The sequence below is a fragment of the Alosa sapidissima genome, chromosome 8 (assembly GCF_018492685.1).
Source record: "Alosa sapidissima isolate fAloSap1 chromosome 8, fAloSap1.pri, whole genome shotgun sequence".
Classification (NCBI taxonomy): Eukaryota; Metazoa; Chordata; class Actinopteri; order Clupeiformes; family Clupeidae; genus Alosa; species Alosa sapidissima.
This window is the reverse complement of record NC_055964.1, coordinates 35,185,639-35,206,427: the sequence shown is the minus strand read 5'-3', so window position 1 is coordinate 35,206,427 and position 20,789 is coordinate 35,185,639. Positions and strand designations below refer to the sequence as shown.

Here is a 20,789-nt window from a genome sequence, read left to right as displayed (position 1 = left end):
ATAAGTGGTAATGGGATGGGTTGACATGCCCCCTTATGACCAACATACAAAAAAAAGGTGGACCTCCTAGGCCCTACGGTTCTCGAGATATTCACAGAAAACTGTCTCCGGCCACCTACAGGCCAGTTGGTGTTTAGTAACATAAATTAATTTATTGTGTGGCCCCCCATGAACGGAATTCGACGAAACTTGGTGTGCATTCAGAGGGTGTCATAATGATCCTACACTTCCAATTTCGTGCAGTTTTGACTATGTTAGGACACAGATACCTGCGATTACAACACCTCATTTTTACTTTTTTGTATTTAACTAGGTGGCGCTATACATGAAATGAGTGGTTGTGGAATGGGTTGACATGGCCCCTTGAGATCAACATACAAAAAAAAATGGTCTTCCTAAACCTTACGGTTCTCGAGATATTCACAGAAAACTGTGTCTGCCCTACCCTCCTTTCGGGGGGTGCAGTCCAGCAGGGGGGGGCTACAGATCAAAATGAAAAACGATGGTTCCATGCTATCCATATGGGGTTACATGCCCACCAAGTTTCGTCTACCCCGGTCTTTCAGTGTCCCGGGAATCCTTGACGGAAATTTGGACATGCGAAAAAGAAATGCGCGGCGGTCATAATAAATCCCATAAACCATCAGAACACTATATGCAAGCTTCTGTACAGAGTGTACAGGTGCAATCAAATGTGTGTGTTTTGGGGGGGTTGGCAGGGCGGCTGCAGGACCGTGGAGGGGTGATTTGACACCGCTGTGTATATGGGCGTCTTAAGTTATAAAGCTGCAATACAAGTGTTATTATGACATGTATAAGGGCAATTCCATGCAAAGGTCATCCTTACCATGGAAAAAAAAGTTGTGCATACGCAAATAGAACTGTTGTTAAAATCTTCATTTAGGTCTATATTTTATTGTTTGTAACTGATCTGATTGAATTTGATGGAGAATGACACTCTTTTTACATCATAAATATGGTGTGCAACCTTACAGAAACAACTTTTTTTTACATGGTAATATTATACATATTCCAAAAGTGGATAAATGGACCCAATGTTCAAACAAATTGTGTCATTTGACAAATTCCAGATTGACAAGGGAATGGTAGAGCAATGTCTATGCTCAGCTTGCCTTTAATAGCACAACCCCTTACATTTGTAAGGCTTTTGTTTTTAAGTCAGCAAGTTCCATGGCCATGTCACATCCATAACGTTTTATAGGAAAAGTTTATGCTACACATACAGTGTTGATGCGACAATGTCCATAGTGTCTGTGCAAAGCTGATTTATATCAATGTAAAGTGTGATGACCAAATTGTGCCCCTTTCTTACTTTTAAAAACTTTAATGGTGCGTTATGGATGTGACGTTATGGATGTTACATAATGTGAATTTACAAGACTGGGGACTTTGTTATACCTCAAAGCCGATAAAACGTCTGTTCTGGTGGCATGTCAGTTTCAACGCATTTCAACTTAGTGTTTACAACTGACATTTCAAAGATTATTAGGTTGATTAAAACCACAGGGAGGCCTTGCCTAACCATTAGCAAAACAAACATAATATTAAAATACCTCCAGTGATTAGCCTAGTCATAGCCTATTTTCAAGTGGCCTAATAACAAAAATCTGAGCGATTATCTTCCTGTAACTGTCATACTAATGTTGTACAGTAACTGGATTATCGTGTTAGCTAGCTGGTGAAGATGGCTGACTTTGCAGCTGGAGTTAACATAGCAACCTCCTTCTGTTGCAGATCTGCTCAGCCTGCCGTTCACGTCTGCTTAACACAGTTTAATTTTAAATGTGACGCGATATGACAGCATTTGAAGTGTCAGGTCCTCTGTAGCTAATACCCACAGAGTAACATGAGTAAGGGCAGCAATAAACTAGATGTACCGCATAGCGGTACAAAATATGACCGCCTCTCAGTCCTGCATATTCTCTTCGCAAAAATAAATCACGCTTGTCAATTTGTCTCCATCTCCTACTCCTGCAACTCATGTGCATGTAAATGAGTGTGTGCATATGTGAGTTTGCTTTTGTTTATAAGAGTGTGTGTGTGTGTGTGTGTCTGTGTGTGTGTGTCTGTGTGTGTGCATGTGCGTGCCTGTGTTTGTGTGTTTATGTGTGTGTGTGTGTGTGCGTATGTGTTTGCATGCCCACATGCGTATGCGTGCCTGTGTGTGTGTGTTTATGTGTCTGCATTCATGTGGGTGGGTGTTTGTGCATGTGTGTGTGTTTGTGTGTGTGTGTGTGTGTGTGTGTGCTTGCCTGTCTGAATGTGTGCGACTGTGCGTGCGTGCGTGTGTGTGTGTGTGTGTATGCGCATGTGCGTGTGTGTGCATGTGCTTGTGTGCATGTGCTTGTGTGCATGTGCGCGGGCATGTACTTTATGTGTGCAAATAACAAATGAGTGGGTATGGGTTAGGTTCATGCAGGCTCTTGAGACTAACATATCATAAATATTTTGTCATCTTGGGTGCAACGGTTCAGGTAGGGCTAGTTATTTAGGGGAGTGGCCACCAAGTTTCATGTTCCCTGGTGTTTCAGTAACCCGGGAATCACTGACCAAAATTGATGATGGTAAAGGAAAAAAAATAAATTTCTTTTTTATATTTTAAATGACTTGTTGTCCTGATTCTTCCTGTGGATCTTAGTGGGCACTGAGGAAGCAATAATTTCATCGCTAGTTTTTCATGATTACCATTTCAATTGTTTCATATCAAAATTCACTACTTAATTATGTGTTTTATGTAGTTTGTCGAGGACTGGTTCAGACACGTCACATCCATAACGTGAAACCGTCACATCCATAACGCCAGTTTTTCCTACATAATGCATTACAAAAATGACGCATAGTTTCAAAAACACACTTTTTGTGTTCCTTCAAGTCTCCTTCATGCTACATATATCATAGTTTCGGCAGTTTCCTTCAAAATTCACAGAGTTTGTAGAAAACCTGTAATCTCTCACAAAAGTGTGTCCATTTCACGTCACATCCATAACGCTGATAAAATGCCTTGTATTCTTAGGATGAAATTGATTATATGAAATGTGAGGATTTCTCAGTATTCAGAGGACAGAGGTTGCATTAAAAGTTCTGCAAATGAATTCACTGATACTAATGTTGCCCCCACTCTAAGGCATTTTGTTTACCAATATGAGTCCAATTGTCACATCCATAACGCTGGAACTGCCCATAACAGTGAGAGAAGGAAAAGGCTTCATAGCCGTATACATTTCTCTGAAGAAACAGCACCATCCAGGGTCAATGATAGGTGGATCTGATAACATGCATATTATTAGTAATGCCAACCAGAGAAGAAATCCCTCCAAGAAACAACATGATGTTCCTCAATTAAGAGCATCCTTTTGCCTTGAATATTTAGCCTACATAATATGAGAGAGCACCAGTTAACTTATTACACTAAAGAAAAAGTGTTCATCTGCATGCTATAGAAACAGGGCTTAGCTTAGAGCTGTGCCAGAGTATATCACATGAGGTAGGCAGGAGGGAAACTGTATAAGCAAGTCTGATGAAGTCTCACCAAAGTTAGTTTCACAGCGCCACCTGGTGGTTCAAAGATATAAAGACAGGAAAGAATGAATAAAAGAAAGATAAATATTTCTTTTATTTCCACTTTTTATGGCTCTATTATTTAATTTGGTTAAACACTTTTCCACTTTTTATGGCTCTATTATTTAATTTGGTTAAACACTTTTCCACTTTGTATTACAGTTTTTCTCAGTCGCTTTGGTGCTTTTCTCACATCACTATTAACATTTGCACAGAAGTGCAAACTGCAAAACCCAGTGGATGACCTGTAAAAGCACGTCACTTGCTCAAAATGGATAGTCCATTCCTCAAAAGCAGGTATTCATGTCAATGAAACTGTCAGTGTCATCAAAATGAGAAGTCTTGACACCATCGTTTATGAACAAGATAGTCAAATGGCTTTGTCATGTTTTCATTATGACAGTTCTCTCAGTGTTTTCCAATGCAAAAAAAGGTCAGAACTCGGTGACACTACCTGAACATGCTCAAGACAGCACTATACAGTACTTGTACAGCCATTTGAAAACTACAGTAAAGTTACACATTGCTGTAGTTAGGTGAGTAAGTGAGTACAAGACACTGAATGCATACATTTTTACTGTATGCTCTTTGCAATTCTACAGCACTGTGACAGAATTTGATAACTAGTTCAACAATTTTGTATGTAATGACTCAAGCAATGAAATGAAGACTATTAGTTTTATTGGGAACGACTATTCAGCACTCATAAGTATAGTTCATTTTGACTGACATGACATAAGCAAATGATAATGTTAAAAAACAGCAGAGAATTGTATGAAAGCAACTGATACATGTCCAAAAGTATTTGCAATTTGTTCAGAGGAAGGAGAAATTGCTACTATGATGTGCACAAATGACTAAATATTGTGGAGGTTGAACTAATAGTTATGAGAATTTTCATTCTGATCTGAAAAAAGCACCAAAGCAACTGAGAAAAACTAATGACCGCATCATGTTCAAGGATCATTTCACTGCAGAGCTGTAAAGATTCCTCCCAGTAGACTGAAATATTCCAAGATATGGGTAGATGAAGCTGTATTCCAGCTGTATCGCTGTGTGGGGCGGAAGCTGCACTGAATACAACAGGAAAGCCCTGCAGCGCATAGTGAACACAGCTGGAAGGATCATTGGTGCTTCACTCCCCTCCCTAAAGGACATTTACACCACCCACCTCACCCGCAAGGCGACCAAAATTGTGAGTGATGCAAGTCACCCCGCTCACAATCTGTTTGATCTACTGCCCTCTGGGAAGAGGTACAGAAGCCTGCGCTCCCGCACTACCAGACTCACCAACAGCTTCATACACCAAGCTGTAAGGATGCTGAACTCTCTCCCTCCTCTCCCCCCTCCACCCTCAGCTACATAACATCCTGGACATTGGACCCACAATGGCCGCCTGCACTACTCCACTTGCACACTTGTACACTTTACAACTTGGTGTTGTTGTCCTGAAAACACAACACTTCTGCTGCTCTTACATAACTTGCACCACTATGCCACTTTCTTTATTACTTAGGTCAAACAGAACTACCCAAGCCTTTTATTGGCCTGACTTTGCACTAGTATTTTATTGACTGTCTATGCACAATTTCAACCAAATTTTGCTGCTCTTATTTTTTCATTATTATATGTGCCCTCTTATTTACTTACTTTTTTGTTTACTTGAATGTTATGTTTGTCTGTGGACTTAAATTGGAAAAATATGTCTTGTCTTCACCGTGGGATAGTGAGAAACGTAATTTCGATCTCTTTGTATGTCTGGAACATGTGAAGAAATTGACAATAAAGCTGACTTTGACTTTGACTTTGAAGGCATATGGAGATGAAGCGTGAATACTGCTCATCACATCTCCCCTGTGACCTTATAACACAATTCATATCCTAGTGATGCTCTTACATTGCAATTCTGCTTCATTCTACATGAACTGAGCAGAAAGTTTAAGGGAGTGGCCGTACCAGGGGCGGTAGCATAACCCCTTATGCTCTCATAAGGCTAGAGCGCAGCCGCAACCATAGCGCTAAAGCAACGAACACGACCTCCCAGTTAACAAGTAAGTTAGCCTACCAGGTGACTTCAGTTTCTGGTGAAACGAAACCAAACGTCATCTATCTCTTTCCCACCTTTGTGACATTATTTCATCGACATAGGACGATCTCTTTGTCAGATTCGAGAGCCCGAAGAAGCATGGCAGAGGCAAATAACCAGGAACTTTTCACTTGTCCGATTTGTTTGGACCTATTGAACGATCCAGTTACTATTCCGTGTGGACACAGTTACTGTATGGACTGCATTAAGAACTGCTGGGATAAGGAAGCTGGTCGCAATGGAATTTACAGTTGTCCCCAGTGCAGGGAGACCTTTTCTCAAAGACCCGTTGTAAAGAAAAACAATATTGTCGCCGAGCTTGTGGAACAAATGAGGAAGACCAGAATTCAGACCTCTTCTGTTGCTCAAGCTTTTGCTGCGCCTGTAGATGTGGAGTGTGACGTCTGCACTGGAGAAAAACGGAAAGCGGTCAAGTCTTGTCTTGAGTGTCTGGCATCTTACTGTGAAACTCACTTTGAAACTCACAATGAACTTCACGCAGGAAGACACTCAGTGATTGATGCCACAGCCAAGCTACAGGAGAGGATGTGCTCCCATCATAAGAAGGTTTTAGAAATATTTTGTCGCACTGACCAGAGCTGTATCTGCTATCTGTGCATGATGGACGAACACAAAGGCCATGACACAGTCACAGCTGCAGCAGAGTGGAGTACCAAACAGGTGATGTTATTCTGGCTAAAATTCACGTCTGCCTTTATTTCACTGAAGTTACAAAGTCCAGACTCAGTTAAACATTAACATGTCAACGTATCAGGGTGCAGACCGTAGGCCTGACTTCCGTGCTAACTGGCTGTACACACCCCTTAGCAGTGTTGGGAGTAATGCATTAAAAAAGTAATGTAATTACAGTAATGCATTGCTTTTTCCTGTAATGCAGTAATGTAAGGCATTACCAATACAATTTCAGTAATATTTTACTCGGTACAATTCTCAGTAACTGAAGTTACTTTGCTTTTTAATCCAAAATTGTTTAGATGACCGTAGAAAGGGAATTTGAGTTATCTCTGCCATTCATGTATCTAACATGGTTAGGCTTTACTTCTCATTTCAAGCAGTGAGAATAACTAAAATGTTTCTTTTACAGACAAAGATCATAGCCATTATTCTCAAACTATCTACACCACTGTAAGTGGAAGGAAAGGCAACCAGCAATGATGAGAACCATTTAAAGTCAACATACAATTTCACTATGGCTACATTTTACTATATTAAGCTGTGAGTGACCTTTGGCTTTTGGGGCCTACATTGTCCCATGAGCCATAACTGCAACCATTATATTGTTCTTTTGTTAGCCTTAAGCCTAGCTCAGTCATTATGCCATACCACATCACCTCCTGCCATGTAATGAGCTGCATTGAACACATGAAGATCTATTGAGAACACCAAATCCATATTTCCTGTTATTTTGGTGAAAGTAATGTAAACGTAGTGTAATGCCTTACAATTCAAAGACAGTAATATTGTAATGTAACAAATTACTTTGAGATGACGGTAACAAGTAATAAATAATGCATTACGCTTTTGAAGTAACTTGCCCAACACTGCCCCTTAGGGCTCTGGCTGCAGACTCTCACTTTACTTCTACAGATGTGTCCGTTTGCAGAACCATGCCTGAGACTTAGACCGCTACGCCATCAATATTGCTAACTGTAGAGCAGGGGTGTCATTTAGGCAGTGGGCCGGATTTGTTGGAATGAGACCTCGTGGGGGCCGTCATTGTCTTAGTCATTATCATTTTTCTGCATGGGTAACAGATTGTTGTTTGATGATATCCTCATTTTCTATACCCAGGTATAAGCAAACCAAGTACAGATCCCTATACCCAAAACATCTGGGGGGCGCATGAAACCTGCTGGCGGGCCGGATCTGGCCCCTGGGCCTGTTGGACACCCCTGCTCTAGAGGTCGACATGTCCCAAATTAGAGAAGTTGTGCGCTTGATGGTTTTTTGAGCCCCCACAGTCGACTTCAAGGAATCACTGCCACCATCGACTTCAAGGCCTCTAACCATAACCCTAACCCTTGATTAAAAGTTGGTTTTTCACCCGTCACATTCATCCGATTTCGCTAACTAAAGGGTGCTGTTAGAAACCATTGGTACAGATCACAATTGGGGGTCAGAGTTCACCTATAAGGATATTTCAGGAGTAGAAGGCATAACATTGAGATGACTCCATTTCTGCCTGACACTTTAGGCTTCCATTGCACATTGAAAGGGAATCGATTAATGATACCATTTTTGAAGGATTCAAATGAAAGTAAAAAATGTGACAACCAGCCCCATTCTCCCCTGCTCCTGCTCTCCCCTGCTCCTGCTCTCCCCTGCTCCCCCCTACTCTCCCCTGCTCCTGCTCCCCCCTACTCTCCCCTGCTCCTGCTCCTGCTCTCCCCTGCTCCCCCCTACTCTCCCCTGCTCCTGCTCTCGCCTGCTCTCCCCTGCTCTCTCCTGCTCTCCCCTGCTCCTGCTCTCGCCTGCTCTCCCCTGCTCTCCCCTGCTCCTGCTCTCGCCTGCTCTCCCCTGCTCTCTCCTGCTCTCCCCTGCTCCTGCTCTCGCCTGCTCTCCCCTGCTCTCCCCTGCTCGCCCCTGCTCCTGCTCTCCCCTGCTCCTGCTCTCCCCTGCTCCTGCTCTCCCCTGCTCCCCCCTGCTCCTGCTCCTGCTCTCCCCTGCTCCTGCTCTCCCCTGCTCTCTCCTGCTCTCCCCTGCTCCTGCTCTCTCCTGCTCCTGCTCTCGCCTGCTCTCCCCTGCTCTCGCCTGCTCTCCCCTGCTCCTGCTCTCTCCGCTCCTGCTCTCTCCTGCTCCTGCTCTCGCCTGCTCTCCCCTGCTCTCGCCTGCTCCTGCTCTCCCCTGCTCCTGCTCTCTCCTGCTCCTGCTCTCCCCTGCTCTCCCCTGCTCCTGCTCTCCCCTGCTCCCCCCTGCTCCTGCTCCTGCTCTCCCCTGCTCTCTCCTGCTCTCCCCTGCTCCTGCTCTCTCCTGCTCCTGCTCTCGCCTGCTCTCCCCTGCTCCTGCTCTCCCCTGCTCTCCCCTGCTCTCTCCTGCTCTCCCCTGCTCCTGCTCTCCCCTGCTCCCCCCTGCTCCTGCTCCTGCTCTCCCCTGCTCCTGCTCTCGCCTGCTCTCCCCTGCTCCTGCTCTCCCCTGCTCCTGCTCTCCCCTGCTCCTGCTCTCCCCTGCTCCCCCCTGCTCCTGCTCCTGCTCTCCCCTGCTCCTGCTCTCCCCTGCTCTCTCCTGCTCCTGCTCTCGCCTGCTCTCCCCTGCTCTCGCCTGCTCCTGCTCTCCCCTGCTCCTGCTCTCTCCTGCTCCTGCTCTCCCCTGCTCTCCCCTGCTCCTGCTCTCGCCTGCTCTCCCCTGCTCCTGCTCTCCCCTGCTCCTGCTCTCGCCTGCTCTCCCCTGCTCCTGCTCTCCCCTGCTCTCCCCTGCTCCTGCTCTCGCCTGCTCTCCCCTGCTCCTGCTCTCCCCTGCTCCTGCTCTCGCCTGCTCTCCCCTGCTCTCGCCTGCTCCTGCTCTCCCCTGCTCCTGCTCCTGCTCTCTCCTGCTCCTGCTCTCCCCTGCTCCTGCTCTCGCCTGCTCTCCCCTGCTCCTGCTCTCCCCTGCTCCTGCTCTCGCCTGCTCTCCCCTGCTCCTGCTCTCCCCTGCTCTCCCCTGCTCCTGCTCTCGCCTGCTCTCCCCTGCTCCTGCTCTCCCCTGCTCCTGCTCTCGCCTGCTCTCCCCTGCTCTCGCCTGCTCTCCCCTGCTCCTGCTCTCCCCTGCTCTCCCCTGCTCCTGCTCTCCCCTGCTCTCCCCTGCTCTCCCCTGCTCCTGCTCTCCCCTGCTCTCCCCTGCTCCTGCTCTCCCCAGCTCTCCCCTGCTCTCGGTCACCGGATTGATTCCCATGAATATTTGTTTGCTTGTTCTTTTGTATTTATCAGACGATGTTCATACAACAGCCCCTGTGGCCAGGCTAATGTTAGCCTATACGATCATTTGTACTTACAAGGTCATGTTAGACATTTAGACAAGGCAGATTTGAATTTGATCTGCAAACGGCCACATCTGCAAGAAAAGGGTAAAACGCCAGCAATCCAGCTGAAACATACAGTTATGGCATGGTATTAACGCCAAAACACCTAGGCTACTAAGAAATCGCCTACAAGTGTCCATTCAAAGAAAATGGATGTCTTGACAAATATGTCTACAGATGTTATTTGTTTACATGCACAGAAGTAATCTTTGCTACTAGCAGGCAGAAATACATGTTGTTTATAAAAGGTAGGCTATAGTTGACGTGTAAGCCTACTAAACAACAAATTTACATTTGGGCAGACTGGAAGAATTGACATCTGTTTAGTCTGATCGATCGGATTCAGCAGGGCACTTAAGACCCACGTCCTGAGGGGAGGGGGGGTTTTGTTTAGGGCTGTATCGATATACGATTCAAAACCGAAATCACGACATTCATATCAACGATACTGTGTCGCGGTGTGAAAAGGCAGAATCGCGACACACCTTTCTAGTGTTTCACGCAGTGCTTTGCATCTTACGCTGCCGCAAAAGCAACCCACATCTCCCGCTTTACTTATCGGTAGCCTACGTTGTCCAAAAACAAACAAATTAATAAATAATAATTTCATACCTCTCCTTGCTTTCATTGTAGACTATGTGTGCAACTTTACCAAACAGTATAGAAGTAAACCCCCTCTCCTTGCCCCGCTCTCTCTCCCTCTCACTCTCCCTCCCTCTCTCTCCTGCTCAATGAACACGCGCGACTTAAATAAAACATTCACAATCGTGAAAGCAAGGACGCATAAAAGACGACTAGCTAAATTACTATTAAATCCGCTTAGCATCATTAGCATGCTGCACATATTTGTTTAAAACTCTTGCATTGAAGTTGACTCATCTCAATACCAACGTTTCCCAAAAGGGCCTGTCCCAAGGAGAACAAGTATTACCTTGAACACACATGGGAAAACTGAACAGTCCAATCAGTAGACTATGATAGGCTAAGCTAGCCAACTATGCTACTTTGTTTACAATATTTCCAGGCTTCAACCAGACAGCTGAATTAAAGAGGTAGAGTTGTAATAAAAAATAGCAGGCCTAGGCTATAGACTAATCTGCATAAAGTGTGCTGTCATAAATATCAGTCATTCAGAAAAATATTTTTATATCAGGATATAAAATAAGATATATTATATTGTAATCCTCTGGTGTTCTAAGGGAGGCTATTAAAATGTTATTTAATAAAATGTCTAGCCCCCCCCCCAAAAAAATCGAGATTCGTATCAAACCGTGGGTCAAAAATCGTGATACAAACTGAATCGTGAGGTTGGTGTATCGTTACAGCCCTAGTTTTGTTATAACAGTCTTGGACAAATATATAGAGCTTTGCCATACGTCAAAAGTTTGGAAAATCCTAATTTCATTGAGACTAATACCGAAGGTCATGATGATTATTCACAGCTGTATATGTATATTGTATATGTATATATGTATATTGTGAACCTGATCAGGTTTAGGCTGATTTTAAGAAATATGGATCTTTATTAAACAACAGAATCAGCGGAAGCAGACCCAGACCAAATTCCAGCAGACAATCCAGGAGAAAGAGAAGGAGCTGCAGGAGCTGAGGAAGGCTGTGGAGACGCTCACGGTGAGTACTGACCAGAGAGGACAGCAGCTGTTAGCTTGATGTTTTAGCAACATGACCACAGTTCTGATATTCTATGACCAGGTCACACGTTTTTGACACAGGTTTCATTTTGTCCTGCACCTAAGATGAGCACAATTACCTCTTCCTGCAGGCCTTACATTTTACAAACTGCCTCTTAGTTTTTGCAGTCACACACAAGTAATTGCGAAAACTATATAAATAGTCTATAAATATTTCAGAGAAGACGCCAACTGACTGAACCTTTTCAGAGTCTGTAATGCTGAGTTACTTTCCAGCACATCCAGGTGCTTTGCTGTGAGCCATATACAGCCTGCAGCCATATAAGCATTATTTCGATCAATGAGGTCACTTGTTCAAACTCATTTTGTTTTGATCTGAGGTAGGGTTTGATCCTGAACCTTTTTCTAATAGTTTGTTGTATAAGTATAAGTATATATACTCTTTTGATCCCGTGAGGGAAATTTGGTCTCTGCATTTATCCCAATCCGTGAATTAGTGAAACACACACAGCACACAGTGTACACACAGTGAGGTGAAGCACACACTAATCCCGGCGCAGTGAGCTGCCTGCATCAACAGCGGCGCTCGGGGAGCAGTGAGGGGTTAGGTGCCTTGCTCAAGGGCTTGCTCCGGTTACAAGTTCGAAGCGCTAACTAGTAGGCCACGGCTGCCCCTCTGACCCTTTAATGGAAGGGAGAGAGCTGCCGAGAGCACAGCCCAGCTGCAGCTGTACGTGTGCAAACTTCTGTTCACACGTTCAGGCTAAACACATTTTTGGATACTAGTTGCCTACCCATGTCCCGTTTTTCCATCCTAAGAGATTTTGTATTGTTCGTGTCTAGCATGTTTGATAGCACCTAGATCTGCGAGATTAGCTTCTCAACACATCAAATTAAAAGAGAGAAACAGGCTGACAGATGAAGGCACTACCGGTTGACTGAAAACCTCCAGTTGGATAGCAAATGTTGATTGTTTGATAGCTAATGAATTACACACAGTAATGGAAAACATGTAGATAGGGGTGAACTATGTGAAAGGGCAGATTTGTAATATGGCCCATACAACCATCAAAGAAAAAAATGTTGGCCCCTATCACCGTCAAAATTGCCCATCCCTTTAAATTGACCACCTCTTTGTGTGTCTCCTAACAGAGCTCTGCACAGACAGCAGTGGAGGACAGTGAGAGAATCTTTACTGAGATGATACACACCATTGAGAGAAGGCGCTCTGAGGTGAAAGAGCTGATCAGAGCTCAGGAGAAGGCTGAGGTGTATCGGGCTGAAGAACATCTGGATCAATTGGAGCAGGAGATTGCTGAGCTGAAGAGGAGAGATGCTGAACTGGAGCAGCTTTCTCACATTGAGGATCACATCCATTTCCTTCTGGTATGAAACAGTGTTGATGCACAAAGTATCCGTTTTCATTTGACTTGTGTTTTCCACATTAATGTTTCAATTCAATTCACATGTATGCCCCCAAATGATATGGAGTAGATTGTGCCACTTAGATAGATAGATAGATAGATAGATACTTTATTGATCCCCAAGGGGAAATTCAAAAACTTAAAAAATGATTCAGAATATTTTGTATGTTGCATTAAATGCAGAATTTGACAAATTGTATCAAAAACCCAATTTTAATAGTATCTGGAAATTAAATTTAGTTTGGAGCTGAATCCCAGTAAGCTTGAAACTGAATGTAATATTTAGAAATTAAAGGTGCGCTAAGCGATGCCACACATTTTTTAGGCTAAAACATTTTATGTCACTTACTGCAAACATCACCTAAACAACCGCTAGCTGTCTGTGTCCTGAATACACTGTAAAAAAAACGCAATCGCTGTGGACAGCCCAGGCTCCAAAAATGGCAACAAAAACAACCTGGGCAAACCTAGCCCATAAAAACATAACAAACTGTTCCAGCAAATCACAGACGAGATGCACATTTAGGGGAGTTTCAATTGCACGGGAGCAGCACAGGAGGGAGGGAGGGGGAGGAAGTTGCGAGCTAGCTCTCTGTTTTGTTTTGTTTGAAAGTCAACAGAAGTGACGTTACCCAGCATCGCTTAGAGCACCTTTAAATTATTTTGTATTCATTTGTTCTGAGATATAGGCCTAGGCTAAATGATTCTCACTGAAAATCTCACTCTATATTGATTTCCACATTCAATTCTCACAACTCAGTTTCAGACCAGGAAATTAATAAATGCCTACCACTAACAGGATAGCTAGCATCGTATGCTAAGATAATCGAAAATATGCACACCCAAGTTGGCTCAATTCTTATTCAAATTAGTAAATCTTAGATAATTCAACAGCAATGAAAAATTGAGAAAAATGACAAATCTTTTCCATCACTTTGCATTGATAATTTGGAGTTACTCAGTTGTCTTGCATGATGGCGGAATCTAAACATCTCGCTTCTCTAGCGTCTTTTTGTTGTAAACAAAATCAACTCAAGCATGCTCATGTTGAAGTGTACCCTCTTATAAAGCCTGCCAAAACGATTTGATTGGCCCGAACACATCTTGACTGGGCATATAGACTTCTCAATTGACCAACTCTAGACCGACTTATTGAAACTCAAATTTTGTGGTTGCAATATGTATTAACTTTGGACCCACTTTGATGTGTTGGACGTGATGGATAAAGGAGCCTTTGAAAAGGGTGTCTTAACGCAGCTGTGGTAGATGGAGGTTCAAAGTGTCAGCTCTGATTGGTCATGGCATGTGTAACCCACATTGATATGGAATGTTTTTTGTTTTTATGATTTACTCTATTGTTGTTCATGCTCTTGGTACACACTCTTATTCTTTCCTTTCCTTTAGACCTTCCAGTCTGTCAGTGGCCCACCACAGTCTCAAAACCTAACCAGCTTTACAGTGAACCAGAGTCTCTGTTTTGAGGCTGTGATGAAATCAGTCTCCACACTGAAGGACCAACTGGAAGATTACTGCAGACAGGACATCCTGAAGAGCTCTACTGCAGGTTGGTCAAATTCCTGGAGTTTAACATTTAAGAAGCTGGAGACTCTGAATGTCACTTCTCAAGAAAACATACGTCATATAAAACAGTTCATATAATTTCTATTGACACAATGGTGATATGTGCTGGACATTAGGATGTTATGGTTACGGTGCCATTCTTTCTCTCTCAATAGTGGCGGAGCCTGTTTTGACAGCACCAGTGACCAAAAACGATTCCTTACAACGTGAGTTGGATATCAAAACAAACACAATCATTGTTGTATAACGTTTTTGATGGAATTGTGATATGTGCTGGACATTAGGATGTTATGGTTACAGTGTCATTCTTTCTGTCTCTATAGTGGCGGAGCCTGTTTTGACAGCACCAGTGGCCAGAGACAATTTCTTACAATGTGAGTTGGATTGCAAAACCAACCCAAACATTGCCGTATCATTTTTTTATGCAATTGTGATATACACTTGATAATACAATGTTATGGTTATGTTGCCATTCTTTCTGCCTCTATAGTGACTCAACCTGTTTTGCCAGCACCAATGAACATAAACAATTTCTTACAATGTGAGTTGGATATCAAAACAAACACAAACATTGTCGTATAATATTTTTGATGCAATGGTGAAATGCACTTGATATTACGATGTTATGGTTACGTGCCATTCTTTCTGTCACAATAGTTTTGACAGGACCAGTGACCAGAGATGATTTCTTACAATGTGAGTTAGATATCAAAACAAACACAACCAGAATCCTGTATAATCACACCACAAACACACCCATATATTTAGCAATTAGAAAATAAACATACAGAGACGGCACAAAGACAAAACATTCTCAGTCTACTTACAAGGCATCAAAGAAACGAATGACACACACACACACATATTTTGTCTCCTTGTCATAAAACCTTCCCTGTCTTCTCCAACAGATTCCAGTCACTTCACTCTGGATCGAAACACAGCACATACAAACCTCCACCTTTCTAAACGGAGCAGGAGGGTGGAATGTAGAGCTGAGGCCAAGTCATATCCTGATCATCCAGACAGATTTAAACAATGGTATCAGGTGCTGTGTAGAGAGGGTGTGTCTGGGCGCGCCTACTGGGAGTTTGAGAGGAGTGGGAGTTGTGATATAGGAGTCGCCTATGAAAACATCAGCAGGGAAGGATCAGAAAGTAGGTTTGGATTTAATGATCAATCTTGGTGTCTAATTATCAACGACTGCAAATCCTGCTCCTCTGTCTGGTTCAATAATAAACAGACTCAGATTCCTCTAGTGCGCAGCTCTAGAATAGGAGTGTATGTGGATCACAGGGCAGGAACTCTGGCCTTCTACAGTATCTCTAATAACAAAATGACCCTCCTGCACGAATTCCAGACCACATTCTATGACCCACTCTATCCTGGGTTTATAGTTAGTAAAGGATCATCAGTGAAGCTGCTGTGACTCACAGACAGATCAAATCTGTGAGGGCATCTATACATGCATGTGTAAATCATCACACCTAAACACATACAACACACCACACATCTGGCAGCTGGGTCTCTGAATCTCTGATCTGGTCACCATCAGACCAAAGCCATTCATACATATCTGGACCCCAGCATATATTAAAGCGTCTGGACCTCTGCTGGAACAAACATCACCACACCACACATTAGCTAGCCATATAATCCTAGGTGAGAACTACCTTGGTGAACCCAGTGTTTCACTCCGTCTGACCCTCTCCCACAATTCATCTCCTCTCCCTCCTGCTCCCCCTAACCCTCCTTCCAGTCCCTTTCACTGTTATGGCTTCAGTTCACAACACATGTCTTATGAAGGTCTACTATGAAACCCATGAGATTATATTCAGTGGGAGTACAATTTTACAAGACTGGATTCCACCAATTGTTCTGAAAGGGAAAAAGGAAATGTGCTGTTGTAAAAAAAAAAAAAAAAGAGTTTATACTTGTATGCAAAGTTTGGGTTTTGGGTTGGGTCTTGTATAATGATGCATGTTACCTATACTTTGTCAAATGAAAGACATATTTACTTAATCTTTCCTGTTAAAGTTATTAAATATATAGTATTCAAAATAACTTGTATGAAAATTATAAAAGGTAAAACTATGTGAAAAAAACAAAATAAAATAAACTGTTGATTTCACATGTAATGTTAGTCTGGCGTAGTTCATCTTTAATTCTATGGCATGTAGGTCTAACCAGTGGTGAAATTAAACTAGGCCTACGTACATTAAACTCAAATTCTCTAAGAAGTACTGCAAACACATCTGTCTTTCTAAAGAAGATACACATCGATGTCATTCAATACAGCACAGACATTGGTTATGCACTAAAAGGAAGCAAAAAAGGAATACACTCACAAGATAACCACCCACTTCAAAGACAGCAGGAACGCACAAAGCCTATGGCAGGGCATTCAGGCCCTCACGGACTACAAGCCCGCGCCACAGAGCTGTGAGAGCAACATCCCTCTGCTCAACAACCTGAACCGCTTCTTTGCTCGCTTTGAAGCACAAAACAGCACCTGCCCACAGAAGACCCATCCCCCTCTACATGAGCAGCCCCTGTGCCTCTCTGCCGACAGCGTGAAGAGGACACTTGCTGCTATCAACACCCGTAAGGCAACAGGTCCAGACAACATTCCAGGTCGTGCGCTGAAGGACTGCGCAGGGGAGCTTAAGGATGTCTTCACAGACATCTTTAACACTTCCCTGAAGCAAGCCATCGTCCCATCATGTTTCAAAGCTGCCACCATCATACCTGTGCCGAAGAAAACTGCTCCATCCTGCTTCAATGATTACCGCCCCGTGGCACTGACACCCATCATCATGAAGTGCTTTGAGCGGCTTGTCATGTCACACATCAAATCCCTTCTCCCCCCCACCCTGGACCCCTTCCAGTTTGCATACCGAGCCAAGCGGTCTACAGAGGATGCAATCTGCTCTGCCCTCCACCCAGCCCTCACCCACCTGGAAAAAAGAGACTCATATGTGAGATTGCTGTTTATAGACTTCAGTTCTGCATTCAACACCATAATACCACAACAACTCATCAGCAAACTTGACAAACTGGGACTCAGCACCTACCTCTGCAACTGGCTACTGGACTTCCTCTGTCAGAGGCCTCAAGTAGTACGTGTTGGCAACAATACCTCAAGCAGCATCACACTGAGCACAGGGGCCCCCCAAGGCTGCGTGCTCAGTCCGCTGCTCTTCACCCTGCTGACGCATGACTGCACTGCAACCTACAGCAACAATCACATAGTGAAATTTGCTGACGACACAACTCTGGTGGGTCTCATCACCAAGGGCGACGAGACCCAATACAGGTTGGAGGTCGACCATCTGACCACGTGGTGCAGGGACAACAACCTCCTGCTGAACGTCAGCAAGACCAAAGAGATTGTTGTTGACTTCCGGAGAGGTCACACCCAACACCTGCCACTGACCATCGACGGTGCTGTGGTGGAGAGAGCGAGCAGCACCAAATTCCTGGGGGTGCACATCAGCGAAGACCTCTCCTGGACCACCAACACTGCATCACTGGCGAAGAGAGCTCAGCGCCGCCTGTACTTCCTGCGGAAACTCAGGCGAGCAAGTGCTCCACCAGCCATCATGACCACATTCTACCGAGGCACCATTGAGAGCATCCTCTCCAGCTTTATCGCTGTGTGGGGCGGAAGCTGCACTGAATACAACAGGAAAGCCCTGCAGCGCATAGTGAACACAGCTGGAAGGATTATTGGTGCTTCACTCCCCTCCCTGAAGGACATTTTACACCACCCACCTCACCCGCAAGGCGACCAAAATTGTGAGTGATGCAAGTCACCCCGCTCACAATCTGTTCGATCTACTGCCCTCTGGGAAGAGGTACAGAAGCCTGCGCTCCCGCACTACCAGACTCACCAACAGCTTCATACACCAAGCTGTAAGGATGCTGAACTCTCTCCCTCCTCTCCCCCCTCCACCCTCAGCTACATAACATCCTGGACATTGGACCCACAATGGCCGCGTGCACTACTCCACTTGCACACTTGTACACTTTACAACTTGTTGTTGTTGTCCTGAAAACACAACACATCTGCTGCTCTTACATAACTTGCACCACTATGTCACTTTCTTTCTTACTTAGGTCAAACAGAACTACACAAGCCTTTTATTGGCCTGACTTTGCACTAGTATTTTATTGACTGTCTATGCACAATTTTCAACCAAATTTTGCTGCTCTTATTTTTTTCATTATTATATGTGCCCTCTTATTTACTTACTTTTTTGTTTACTTGAATGTTATGTTTGTCTGTGGACTTAAATTGGTAAAATATGTCTTGTCTTCACCGTGGGATAGTGAGAAACGTAATTTCGATCTCTTTGTATGTCTGGAACATGTGAAGAAATTGACAATAAAGCTGACTTTGACTTTGACTTTGACTTTGACTTTTAAAACTAATTTAATACAGCGCAGACATTGGTTATGTTCAAAAACTCAGTGGTATTCCTCTGTCTTTCGTTGAAAAAAGCCCACCTCATATGGGATAAGCAGTTGCGATCGAGTTCCTGGGATTAGGAATGACTACACCCCCCCCCCCCTTAAGGTATGTAGCCGTGTGCATGCCTTTATAAAAAACAGAACAGTCAAAGTGGGATCTATAGACCATCTGAAATGTTGAAATCATGCTGTTCTTCAATTAAGAGCACCCTTTTGCTTTAGATAGATAGATACTTTATTGATCCCCAAGGGGAAATTCAAGGTCTCAGTAGCATACAGACATCACACACACATTCACTAACAGCAGAAAAAAGTAATTAAAAGTATATAATATATAAAAAACACAACTAAGCAATAAGGACAGTAGAGGATAAAGAATATACTAAAATAGAAATTATACTAAATAACACTTAATCTAAATCAATTCTAAAAACAGTATCCACATAGTGGGTGATTAATCAAGAGGCACTTGCAATGACTGAGGCAGGGACTGTGATTCTCTGTGCATAAGGTAAGGTGCTCTGTGTGAGTGAGTGTCATGGTGATGGTGCAAATGAGTAGGTTGAATATTTACATAATATGAGAGCACCAGTTAACTTATTACACTAAAGACTAAAACACTAAAAAGTGTTCATCTGCATGCTCATAGAAACAGGGCTTATCTGTGCCAGAGTATATCACATGAGGTATGCAGGAGGGTCACTGTATTAGCAAGTCTGATGAAGTCTCACCAAAGTCAGTTTCACAGCGCCACCTGGTGGTAAAAAGATATAAAGGCGAAAAAATTCATGAAAGAAGGATAGTGAAAACACTGTCCTGGTTCTATTATTCAATTAAGTTAAACACTTTTCCACTTTGATGTATTTTAGACCACATCATGTTCAAGGACCATTTCACTGCAGAGCTGTGAAGATTCCTCCCAGTAGACTGAAATATTCCAAGATATGGGTAGATGAAGGCATATGGAGATGAAGCGTGAATACTGCTCATCACATCTCCCCTGTGACCTTATAACACAATTCATATGGAGATGAAGCATGAATACTACTCATCACATCTCCCCTGTGACCTTATAACACAATTCATATGGAGATGAAGCATGAATACTACTCATCACATCTCCCCTGTGACCTTTTAAGACACAATTCATATCCTAGTGATCCTCTTACATTGCAATTCTGCTTGTATTCATTCTACATAAGTAGAACTGAGCAGATGGTTGTGGTAGTGACAGTACCAGAAAACGTTCCTTGGAGGAGCTCAGTGGCCCAGGGGTAGCAAAACCCACTTATTTAAGTGCTCTCATAAAGGCTTATTCACTTATTTAAGTGCTCACATAAAGGCTTATTCACTTATTTAAGTGCTCTCATAAAGGCTTATCCACTTATTTAAGTGCTCTCATAAAGGCTTATTCACTTATTTAAGTGCTCTCATAAAGGCTTATTCACGGCGTGTTTGGGATGAAACGTGAATGCAAATAGAATTACAATATAAAGAGCATAAAATGTTACAGCAGGGGCTGTAAGGGGACATGGGGCTCTCTGAACCGGGAGGAGACCAAAAGCCTAAGAATTTAGGACCCTGGGGGAGGAATGACCCCCAGACAGAGCCTGCACTGACTTGACTGAACTTGTCCCTCAGCAATGGACATAACACTTAAAGTGTTCAGTGTGGCCATGGCTCTACAGCAACTGGACATAACACTTAAAGTGTTCAGTGTGGCCATGGCTCTACAGCAACTGGACATAACACTTAAAGTGTTCAGTGAGTGTGGCCATGGCTCTACAGCTTTCCGATGTGATGCTCCTTCATCCTGGACTGCAATTCAAAAACAGTTAAAACATTACATATTCATTCCACTTTCTGATTTTAATTGTGTTAAAATGTTCTGTAAATCCCTGTAAATGCTTTTAGATTGTCTTGCTATTTTCCTAATGTTTCCTTATTCTGTTCACATCCTTGCTAATTGTGTTAAGTTTTAT

At 43.5% G+C, this 20,789-nt stretch overlaps 1 protein-coding gene across 3 annotated transcripts; it reads left to right on the top strand.

Moving 5' to 3' along the window:
• Nucleotides 1-5,573: 5,573 nt before the first annotated feature.
• LOC121715152 (E3 ubiquitin/ISG15 ligase TRIM25-like) lies at nucleotides 5,574-16,235 on the top strand. 3 transcript variants are annotated; one of them, XM_042100574.1, is made up of 9 exons: nucleotides 5,574-6,346; nucleotides 11,217-11,312; nucleotides 12,485-12,718; nucleotides 14,161-14,320; nucleotides 14,493-14,543; nucleotides 14,661-14,711; nucleotides 14,828-14,878; nucleotides 14,995-15,033; nucleotides 15,246-16,235. In XM_042100574.1, the coding sequence occupies exons 1-9, from the start codon at nucleotides 5,765-5,767 to the stop codon at nucleotides 15,761-15,763; spliced, it is 1,782 nt and encodes a 593-aa protein (XP_041956508.1). In that variant the 5' UTR covers nucleotides 5,574-5,764; the 3' UTR covers nucleotides 15,764-16,235. The 3 variants fall into 3 exon arrangements, with proteins under 3 accessions (XP_041956508.1, XP_041956509.1, XP_041956510.1); XM_042100575.1 differs by lacking the exon at nucleotides 14,828-14,878; XM_042100576.1 differs by lacking the exons at nucleotides 14,828-14,878; nucleotides 14,995-15,033.
• The last annotated feature ends 4,554 nt before the right edge of the window (nucleotides 16,236-20,789 follow it).

What these genes read in the sequence shown, in the direction of transcription:
- LOC121715152 (XM_042100574.1), top strand. Translation starts at nt 5,765, where the DNA reads ATGGCAGAGGCAAATAACCAGGAACTTTTCACTTGTCCGATTTGTTTG. An exon ending in CAGAGTGGAGTACCAAACAG is followed by an intron (nt 6,347 to 11,216) that starts GTGATGTTATTC and finishes ATTAAACAACAG; the next exon opens with AATCAGCGGAAGCAGACCCA. An exon ending in CATAAACAATTTCTTACAAT is followed by an intron (nt 14,879 to 14,994) that starts GTGAGTTGGATA and finishes CTGTCACAATAG; the next exon opens with TTTTGACAGGACCAGTGACC.